Raw genomic sequence first — 12320 nt, 5'->3', positions numbered from 1 at the left:
AAATGAACGAACGAACAAATGTTGAACAATAGTAGACATATGAATGAATCGATGATCAAAACATCATTATTATATTAAAACACAGTATACGTGACTGTGGAAGTATAAATATCACAGGTATATTAACATTTCGAATATATATATATATATATATATATATATATATATATATATATATATATATATATATATATATATATATATTTCATTCTTTAAAAAAAAATAAAAGCCAGCATGTCGTAAGATTTGCAAAATAAATTCCATCACATTTTGTCTTTCAAATATATATTTCCTTGTCGGTTTAAAACATGGACCGTGCTCGCCCAGAAGCGGAGGATCCTTGTTCTGAATAAATTAATGTGAGAGATATGTCTGACCGATGCGAACACCACACAAGACTATTTCATCCTCCCTGTAGCGCCTCTAGGAGGACTGCCACTCTTCTGGGACTGGCTTGACAGAATGAAGCTTGTTCGCAACCGCACCGTTCCAATCATCTTGCCAAATTGAATACAATCATGTTTAAGATCAGTGTAAGGCACACCAACCATGGAGTGAGGCAAATCCAAAACAGACTTGGCAGCAGATGCCAGTGTGGCTGGGAACCCAACATAATTCAATGTCTTTATAGTATTCACTATGGATAAAACGACACACTTTCGTATCAATATCCTAATTGACGGATGTTCCATTTTCATATTCTGTAAAATTTCGAAAGAAAGAAATGTTTTATTTAACGACGCACTCAACACATTTTATTTACGGTTATATGGCGTCAGACATATGATTAAGCACCACACAGATATTGGGAGAGGAAACCCATATAGCCGTAAATAAAATGTGTTGAGTGCGTCGTTAAATAAAATATTTTCTTTCCTAAACGTTTTATAAGCACGGGCCCAGGACAAGCAATCCCAGACTACTTAAATCACTGTGATAACAGTGATGATACCAGATGTTCGCGAAAGATGAACATATCCTGCCCCACCGGTGACAACGGTCATGAGTATGGCATGACAGCTGTCAAGTCTGTCACTTCATATAAAACGATGTAAAAAATTGTTTACTATTATTATTATTATTATTATTATTATTATTACTATTATTGTTTTACTGTGAATGAAGATTTGTGGTCACAGTGCTGCAATTATTATCTAATTAATTATTTATATTTGTTGATCCATGCCCAGTTGGAGACGGGTTCGTGTTGCTGGAGAACTCACAATTGTGCTTTAAGGTTTTCGAGGAAGTGAAAACCCCTTATGAAGCACGTAACACCTGCAACCGACTTGGGGCCAAGTTAATCGTTGTAGACACGGAGGAGAAAAATACGGCTGTCAGTGAATACGTCAAGTCAAAACTAGGTAATTTTAATGCTAGTCACACACTACTAACCGTCACGACAAAGTTGGCCAGTTGGCCGATATGACGACTGCTATGACTGTCCAATTGCTACGACATATTAGTTGCTAATGTTAGCGCACCTGTCGTACGTTGATAGTGTTACGTGCGTGCGTGCGTATGTGTGTGTGTGTGTGTGTGTGTGTGTGTGTGTGTGTGAGAGAGAGAGAGAGAGAGAGAGAGAGAGAGAGGGGGGGGGGGGTGATATTACAAAATAGTTGTCGAGTTGGCTATCACCGTCGTGATAGTTCATAGTCTGAACTTAGCATTAGTTTTCTCTTCTTTACAGACTCTTGCCCATGACTTGGTTTATAACCATGTCTTTTATAATTCTATGGTCGATGACTTTCGCTTGGTTTGGCTTGGTACATAATATATATATATATATATCATGTGTTCCAAACTTCATGTCATTATGTTCATGTTGTTTACAATGTGGTATGTTAAAGTTAAAGTTTGTCTTTTTTAACGACACCACTAGAGCACATTGATTTATTAATCATCGGCTATTGAATGTGAAACATTTGGCCATTTTAACATATAGTCTTAGAATGGAAACCGCTACATTTTTCCATTAGTAGCAATGGATCTTTTATATCCCACATATCCCACATATAGGATAGCACATACCACGGCCTTTGATATATCACAGTGGTGCTATCGCTGGAACAAAAAATTGTCCAATGGCTCTACCGACGGGGATCGACCCTAGAACGAACGCTTTACCACTAGGCTCCCCCCCCCCCCCCCCCCAATGTAGCATGTTTACATGAAATACATATCTATCATCACATCAAATCACCGTAAATAATGCATTATCTATCTATCCTACCTACCTATATACCTACTAACCTACCAACCTACCTATCTATCCTACCTACCTATATACCTACTAACCTACCAACCTACCTATCTACTAACCTACCTATTTTAATTTAATTTGTTTTTCTGTCTGTTGATCTATTTATTATTTGCTGTTTACTCATTTAGTTAGTGAGTTAGTTAGCTAGTTAGTTTGTTCTACTCGACAACCCCCCCCCCCATTTTATCAAGATAAGAACGCGTGGGGGGGGGGGGGGGGGGATTCGACAGTTGCGTACCTGCGTAGCAACCCAGAAAATAACCAAAGGTCCACATTTTCTCTATCAAATGTAGATAACATTACGTAAAAGTAGAGCACGCACCGGAAGACTGGTATCGCCACCAACTTCCGTTGCATCATTGCCGTATGCTATTTTTGAGAAACACATGTTCCATCAACTTGGGTATAAAACATTTATGTCTACTTTCCGTGACCTTGACCTACTTTCATGTGACCTTGGATCCGTGGTTGATTATTATATATGTATTATGCTATGTAATGTCAAAATACTTTGATTTAATTAATTTAGAAAACCCAATAAAGGGATATACTGAAACAGAATTCATGTGCCATATACTTGAAGCAAGTAAATTGTCCTTTCTTGGCATTGAAAAAATATTTGGGACTATTTTAATGACAATTTAGTGGAAATATTTATAGGGTAAATGCTAATAAAGGTATTAAAACCCCAAAATAAGGCTAAAATTTAAAAAACATTTCCCGTTAATGAAACATTTCCATTTTATGGGGTATGGGGCAATTAAAAAAAATGCTGTTGTTCAAAAATAGTTCTTTAAAATGTATTCCACCAGTACAGCAAAAAATCGTTATCATTCTTGTCATAAGTGGTGGGTGGTTTTGTTTTGGAGTTTTTTGGTTAAAGGTGTGTGTGTGTATTACTCCCCCCCCCCACCCAACCCCTACCCCCCCCCCACCCAACCCCTACCCCCCCCCCCCCCCCCCCCATTATAAATCCTACTTACGGGCCTGGTTCAACGTACATTAAATTAATGTGCTTGTCTTTTCTTTCGATGTCCTTCAGGTTCAAATACGTTTCTCATTGGCTTGACACACAAACAGAACAGGTTTGTCTGGGAAAACGGAAACGAGGCTACTGTCACCCACTGGGACAGTGGGCTGCCACGTGGCGCCAACAGGGACTGTGTGGTGCTGTACACCCACAACGCGTTGTGGTACGACTTCGTCTGTTCATTCAGATTCCGTTACATTTGTGAAAAACAACTCTGCACATAACAGCCATAGTATGAAGAACTTGCCCCCTGTTCGGCTACACACTACTCTTTTTTTTCAGGGGTTCTTGCCCCGTTCTAAGTTTCATTATTTCGTTCTTTCTTTTACATGCTCTGTGTTCTTTGTCGAAGACTAAAACTAAACTTGACATGTTTATATATGTACACACACGCACGCACGCACGCACGCACGCACGCACACACACACACACAAATAGAAATAATTATCAAAGTGTATTGCGGTATCGTCAATATCATATATTAGGAATAACAACTGTACTATGTGAGCCTGTGGAGACCATAATACATTATTTGTATTCATAATATATGATTACTGACGATACCGAAACACACGAGGGTAATGATATTTTTATCATATAACCTCAAGTTTAATACAACGTGTTTGTGTAAACTGTACACGCAACTTTAATTCCAGTCCACCATTACAAGATAATCAAATGACGTAAGAATATGTGTGGCTGTGTATTTTTCAATGGCAATGACGTCAAATTAGAATGGCGTCATTTTTGGTATCCTTAGGTCTCACTACACAGATGTCATCTGTGATTGAAACCCATGTTAAATTGCCCAAGTTCAAAGGAAGATTGCCAATAAAACGGGTTCTCGTTGGCACTAACAACATACACCATTTCGAAAATACATTATATACGCATTAATTTTCACTCCAAAATTGAGAACATTTTCGTTTTAGTTTTTTGCTATATCACCACATCTGGCTGTAGTACCGGTCCCAACAGGTAGTTCATTAACCGATTCACTCCGGCTGCGCTATACACCCATGTCCCAAAAGGTCAATGCACAATATTACAAAATAACATGAACAAAATACAACCAGAAGGCTTACCATTAAACATACATATTGTTTTAATTCTTCACCATTTCCTGGAAGTGAATATATGAGCAATAACTTGTGTCAGAATTAGGAACTATAGTGGATGAATGAGCTCTCACCCGGAAATGATCTGTGTAGTGATATCTTACATCAAAATAAACTAGGGCTTAACAGTTTTTGTTTTCTGAACGCTGGACAGCTTTGAGTGTAAACTTGCTATTGAAATGTTTTTATTTGATGACCATGGATGCATACGTCAATTATGGAGTGTCACTCAAGTACATTTGTTTAAATATCAATAAATCTAGTGCCATAATATCGATTAATTTACATCTAATTTCCAAAGTTATCAAATTCTTAAAGTATGTGATCTGAAAAAATATATTGCACTGAAAATGTAAGATATTATAGTTTAATATTATACTAAAAATAGCCTAATGGGCCCACTGAAGGGAATCGATCCCAGACCGACCACGCACCAGGCGAGTGCTTAACAACTGTGCTACCCCCCCCCCCCCCCCCCGCAAGTCATATGCTATTAGATTGTGTGACTACTACAATGACTTGTGAAATATATACTGACACACAATGAAAACGCAAAAACAGATATTTTTCAATATTTATTGGACTTAAAATAACAATTTATGAGAGTAAGCCATTGATTGGTACTTTTGTCTGGGTTTTAATCCTGGTTTTGTTCTCGTGACACATACAATAGCAGAAACACACAGAATGGTGTGAAATGCGTTCACTACATGCTCAATCATGCTGCGTGCAATGCACGTGAAATGCCAGTATGTGGACACATAAAAGTCACGTAACGGTGTCATATTCCTCGTCACATTAAGGCTACCACGACTCAGAGAAGAACAAAGGGAGCGAGCGTTTGGCATGGTTCAAGGGGGGACTTCGCAAAGCCAAGTTGCTAGGACCTACAGAGTCCATCCATTAACTATTGGAAGACTTGTTGAACGTCATCAACAGACCGGAAGTGTCCGTGATCGATCTCGACCTGGTCAACGTCCCGTTACGACCCCACGCCAAGATCGGCAGATTCGACGACACCACTCCGTGACCGGTTCAGAACTGCGATGATGACAGCAAGCAACACGATAGGACGTCATGGAAGACATATCCATCCGATGACGGTCATCTGTCGACTCAGAACGGCTGGACTCAGATGCAGACGCCCGTACAACGGTAACGTCATGACACCGCGACATCGTGCTGCGAGACTACAGTTTGCTCTTCAAAATGGTAATCATCCACCAGCCATTGTTTTCTCAGATGAGTCCCGTTTCTCTGTCTCCTTTGCCGATGGAAGAGCACGTGTGTACAGGCGACTACATGGTCGGTTTGGCGGCGGTTGTATGGTGGTATGGGGGCAATCATCTGTGATTTCAGGAGTGATCTCATCACTGTCGACGATGCCCTTACAGCCCAGCGTTATGTTGACGTTATTCTAAGACCAGTTCTCCAGCCACTTTTGCGCCGTCACCGAAGACCAGGAGGTCCCCTTCTGTTTCAACAGGACAATGCCCGTCCACATACTGCAAGAATTACCCAGGCATTCCTGCAACAAGCCGGTATCACCGTTATGAACTGGCCCGCCGTTTCACCGGATTTGATCCCAATTGAACACGTGCGGGATGAGTTAGGACGTCGTGTACGTCACCGCCAGCCACCACCGCGTAACGTCACTGAGCTTGCACAGGCGTTGCAAGGAGTGGAGGAACATTCCTGTGGCTTATTTGAGATGTTTGTGCCAATCCTTTCCCCGTCGTCTTCACGCATGCTCACGGGCCAATGGTGGACACACCAGATACTGACCTTGATATGGGGGGGAGGGGGTTGAACTTTTCGATTACGAATGCAACTCGATTACTGATGATAACTGGCCATGTTTCCATGTCAATGTATCTTCTGAATACCAGTCATTAATGTCAAATTACATCAATTATCAATTCATTAATAGTTTGTCGTTATTTGCAATGAAAAGTTGTTTTTGCGTTTTCATTGTGTGTCAGTATATATATATATATATATGTACTAAGACAGAGGCGCTTCTTTTGTTGTTCACTATAAGACATGCTTACATAGTCCTACAATAAAGTATATCAAAGTAAAGTTTGTTTTGTTTAACAACACCCCAGCACGAAACATGCATCGGCTCTTGGATGTCAAACAGTTGGCAATTCTAACACTTAGTCAACAGAAGAAACCCGCTACATTTGTCCTAATGTAGCAAGTGATTTGTATATGCACTTTCCTCACAGACAGGAAAGGACACATCACGGCCTTTGACCAGTTATGGTGCACTGGTTGGAACGAGGAAAAAAAACAACAATCAACCCGGTCCAACCAAGGGGGACACTAGGTTTACTCTCCACCCCTCTGTTTGTCTGTCTGTCTTTCTGTCTGTGTGTCTCTCCGTCCGTCGGTTCCACTTATAATTCTTCGAATGTCTGTGTTTCACAATTCCTCTCAGATCACGTTGTGGATTTATCAATTTTGACAGAGATATGGACCTTGAACATTTGTTTTCAGAAGGGTATTTTTTGTGTTTCGTTTGTTTTGGGGTGGGTTTTTTTGCAATTACTGAAGATATTTAAATGAAATTTTGTATATACCTTTATCATATACTGTTACTGATCCATAAGAGAGGAAGAATTTGTTTTGTTTAGCGACACCACTAGAGCACATTGATTAATTATATTTTATATACAATTTCCCACACACAAGAAAGCATATATCACGGACTTTGTGTGTAAATGTGCGCTTAATAATTCAGTGCAAAACCATATAGCTAATTGATTTTGCTCTGTTTATTCGATTCTGGGCATTGGGTTAATATAACTGCCATTTGCAACTTGTTAACACGGTAGAAACGAGTACCAGTGGAGGCACCATTCTGGTTTTGAAATACTTTTAGCTTCAATCGAAGATATTTTTTATGAACTATATCAGTTTCGAAAAGTAATCTTTATGGCTGAAGAGTTTAAAGGTATATGATGTAATTTATTTTTAGTTTCAACCACGTCAACAATCAGACAAAATATGCTTTTGAAACTACAGCTAAAACCCGTTGGCTCGGACCCCGTCGGTGCTCGAGAAAGTGTTCGACCCATCGTAACATATCGTAGCATACCTTTAGCAGATCGAGTATATAATAACTGAAAACAAATTCTAACACTAGAGGGCATAAAGGTCATAAACATTAAATGATTTGGCCTTGTTGATCTGGCACGTGTGAGGTCATGTGACACGCACCGAATGTTAATCATCTTCCATTTTAAGTCAGTTTCTACCAGTCAGGCATCCTCGTCCTCTGCCGCTAAAAAAGATGGTCTGACCCACGGCACTAACTAACGACCGCCGATAGTAGGGGTGCATAGTAGGTGGTTACAAGTGCCTCTTAACAATGTCAGAAGTAACTACTGAATACTCCCCGAAGTGGTTAGACTAAGCCCACAGCTAAAAGCTGATGGGGAATGGCAGGTCCGTGACACAGATAGTCACACGAGACAATCACCTGCTGCGGTTGGGGAGACAAGGACTGAGACGTGGAGGTGGACAGCGAAAGAAGTTGAACGATAGGAGGAGTTATCAGATCGGGAAGAAATGAGATGGAATTCAAAGGAGAGAAAGGAAAGGGGGCAGTGGGATAAACAAAATAAAATAATATAAAAAAAAGCTACCAGGCAAGTGTGTCCTATATCATTATTGTAAGGAATAAACAAAGACGACTCTTAGTCGGTTCCACAGAGAATGCCTTATTTCATATTATGAATTTACTACATGTTATTTATTTTTTGCCGATGTTTTGTAAATTGGACACAAAATAGTATTTACTTTTTATTTCCAAAACGCTTTTACTTGTCTTCTTACGTCAAACCAAACTGAAATTATTAACAAAAAAAACCCACTTTTGAACAAAGATGGCATTGTCATTGGTGTTACTAATGGTCATTGGTGTTACTCAGTACCTGATAACACAATGACAGGTAACACCAATGACAAATACGTGTATAATTAATCCATGCTCTCTAAAGAAACAGTTGAGAAAACTAAAAAAGTGCATGTTGTAGCAAACATACGATGTCTATAATAACATACAAAAAGTATGTTAAAATTATTAACCATTACACAAATACGATTGTAACACCAATGACAGTGAATAAATATACTTTTATATCTTGACAACACATTCATGACATTTAAAGAAAACCATTCACAACTGTTCATATGACTGCTGTTTTTGACAAATACGTTAGATGGCCGATATCTACCTGTGGAATGTTTCAACCAGAGAGCATTTAGTTTCTTTTGTTTTCTCATAAGTATATACAGTAACACCAGTGACATAAAACTCCAAGAACAAGTTTATATTGCCAACCATCTTTTTAATACGGAAAATATTTACAAGATTCCTTCTTTAGTGAGTAAGTCAGCCATCAGTACATATTACAGTAAAGGTATTCCGTGTTATGTCTTCTGTTATATATTTTAACAGTGCATGTTATGTATAGTGTTGTGCTAGGGACAGGTAACACCAATGGTATCTTACACTAATCCTGAATAAAATATCTATCAAAGCTGATTACCAAAAAGAAAACAAATGCTATGACAGGATGATATCATTAATAAGGTATTGTTAAAGACAACAAATTTAGTTTTCTAAAAATAAATAAAAAATAAATTTTGCAGGGACTTAAAAGTGTCACTTTGTGTAGAATGACCCAAGTATGACTACAATCGTAACACTTCACCACTGATACCAGCAATATAGACGACTGGCCTTCCGTAAGTATCACACTACAATGGTAGGAATTCACCACTGATACACGCAATATAGACGACTGACCTTCCGTAAGTATCACACTACAATAGTAAGAATCCACCATTTGACGCCAGCAATATAGACGAATGACCTTCTGTAAGTATCACACTATCACGGTAAGAATTCACCATTGATACACGCAACATAGACGACTGGCCTTCTGTAACTATCACTCTACAATGGTAAGAATTCAGCACTGATACAAGCAATATAGACGACTGGCCTTCTGTAAGTACAACTCTACAATGGTAAGAATTCACCAGTAATACCAGCAATATAGACGACTGGCCATCTGTGAGTATCACACTACGATGGTAAGGATTCCCCACTGATACCAGCAATATAGACGGCTGACCTTCCGTAAGTATAACACTACAATAGTAAGAATCCACCATTTGATGCCAGCAATATAGACGAATGACCTTCTGTAAGTATCAGACTATAATGGTAAGAATTCAACATTGATACAAGCAACATAGACGACTGGCCTTCTGTGTCACTCTACAAGTGGTAAGAATTCAGCACTGATACAAGCAATATAGACGACTGGCCTTCTGTAAGTACAACGCTACAATGGTAAGAATTCACCAGTGATACCAGCAATACAGACGACTGCCCTTCTGTAAGTATCACACTACACTTGTAAGAATTCCCCACTGATACCAGCAATATAGACGACTGGCCTTCTGTAAGTATCACTCTACAATGGTAAAAATTCACCACTGACACCAGCAATATAGACGACTGGCCTTCTGTAAGTATCACTCTACAATGGTAAGAAGTCACCACTGATACCAGCAATATAGACGACTGGTCGTTTGTAAGTATCACTCTACAATGGTAAGAAGTCACCACTGATACCAGCAATATAGACGACTGGCCTTCTGTAAGTATCACTCTACAATGGTAAAAATTCACCACTGATACCAGCAATATAGACGACTGGCCTTCTGTAAGTATCACACTACAATGGTAAGAATTCACCACTGATACCAGCAATATAGACGACTGGCCTTCTGTACGTATCACACTACAATGGTGAGAATCCACCACTTGATGCCAGCAATATAGACGACTGGCCTTCTGTAAGTACCACACTACAATGGTAAGAATTCACCACTAATACCAGCAATATAGACGACTGGCCTTCTGTATCACACTACAATGGTAAGAATCAACCACTGATACCAGCAATATAGACGACTCGCCTACTGTATCACACTGCAGTGGTAAAAATCCACCACTGATACCAGCAATATAGACGACTGACCTTCTGTAAGTATCACACTGCAATGGTAAGAATCCACTACTGATACCAGCAATATAGACGACTGACCTTCTGTAAGTACCACACTACAATGGTAAGAATCCACCACTGATACCAGCAATATAGACGACTGGCCTTCTGTATGTATCACACTACAATGGTAAGAATCCACCACTGATACCAGCAATATAGACGACTGGCCTTCTGTAAGTATCACACTACAATGGTAAGAATCCACCACTGATACCAGCAATATAGACGACTGGCCTTGTGTATCACACTGCAATGGTAAGAATCCACCACTGATACCAGCAATATAGACGACTGGCCTTCTGTATCACACTGCAATGGGAAGAATCCACCACTGATACCAGCAATATAGACGACAGGCCTTCTGTAAGTATCACACTACAATGGTAAGAATTCACCACTGATACCAACTATACAGACGACTGGCCTTCTGTAAGTATCACACTACAATGGTAAGAATTCACCACTGATACCTGCAATATAGACGACTGGCCTTCTGTAAGTATCACACTGCAATGGTAAGCATTCACCATTAATACCAGCAGTATAGACGACTGACCTTCTGTATCACACTGCAGTGGTAAGAATTCACCACTGATACCAGAAGTATAGACAACTGGCCTTCTGTATCACACTACAATGGTAAGAATCCACTACTAATACCAGCAATATAGACGACTGGCCTTCCGTAAGTATCACACTACAATGGTAAGAATCCACTACTGATACCAGCAGTATAGACGACTGGCCTTCTGTAAGTACAAGGCTACAAGGGTACGAATTCACCAGTGATACCAGCAATACAGACGACTGGCCTTCTGTAAGTATCACACTACACTTGTAAGAATTCCCCACTGATACCAGCAATACAGACGACTGGCCTTCTGTAAGTATCACTCTACAATGGTAAGAATTCACCACTGATACCAGCAACAGAGATGACTGGACTTCTGTAAGTATCACTCTACAATAGTAAGAATTCACCACTGATACCAGCAACATAGATGACTGGCCTTCTGTAAGTATCACTCTACAATGGTAAAAATTCACCACTGATACCAGCAACATAGACGACTGGCCTTCTGTAAGTATCACTCTACAATGGTAAGAATTCACCACTGATACCAGCAACATAGACGACTGGCCTTCTGTAAGTATCACTCTACAATGGTAAGAATTCACCACTGATGCCAGCAATATAGACGACTGGCCTTCTGTAAGTATCACTCTACAATGGTAAAAATTCACCACTGATGCCAGCAATATAGACGACTGGTCTTCTGTAAGTATCACACTGCAATGGTAAGAATTCACCACTGATACCAGCAATATAGACGACTGACATTCTGTATCACACTGCAATGGTAAGAATCCACTACTGATACCAGCAATATAGACGACTGACCTTCTGTGTCACACTACAATGGTAAGAATTCACCACTAATACCAGCAGTATAGACGACTGACCTTCTGTATCTCACAGCAATGGTAAGAATCCACTACTGATACCAGCAGTATAGACGACTGACCTTCTGTATCACACTGCAATGGTAAGAATCCACTACTGATACCAGCAGTATAGACGACTGGCCTTCTGTATGACACTACAATGGTAAGAATCCACTACTGATGCCAGCAGTATAGACGACTGGCCCTCGGTATGACACTGAAATGGTAAAAATCCACTACTGATACCGGCAGTATACGACTGGCCTTCTGTATCACACTACAATGGTAAGAATCCCCTACTGATACCAGCAGTATAGACGACTGGCCTTCTGTATCACACTACAATGGTAAGAATCCACTACTGATAC

General features: G+C 39.8%; 1 protein-coding gene across 1 annotated transcript; it reads left to right on the top strand.

Moving 5' to 3' along the window:
• The first annotated feature begins 308 nt into the window (after positions 1-308).
• On the top strand, positions 309-3517 carry LOC121378107 (C-type lectin domain family 3 member A homolog). The gene is made up of 3 exons (XM_041506208.1): positions 309-342; positions 1191-1364; positions 3306-3517. The coding sequence occupies exons 1-3, from the start codon at positions 309-311 to the stop codon at positions 3515-3517; spliced, it is 420 nt and encodes a 139-aa protein (XP_041362142.1).
• Positions 3518-12320: the final 8803 nt, after the last annotated feature.

The sequence above is a fragment of the Gigantopelta aegis genome, chromosome 7 (assembly GCF_016097555.1).
Source record: "Gigantopelta aegis isolate Gae_Host chromosome 7, Gae_host_genome, whole genome shotgun sequence".
Classification (NCBI taxonomy): Eukaryota; Metazoa; Mollusca; class Gastropoda; order Neomphalida; family Peltospiridae; genus Gigantopelta; species Gigantopelta aegis.
This window is presented reverse-complemented; position numbering and strand designations above follow the sequence as displayed.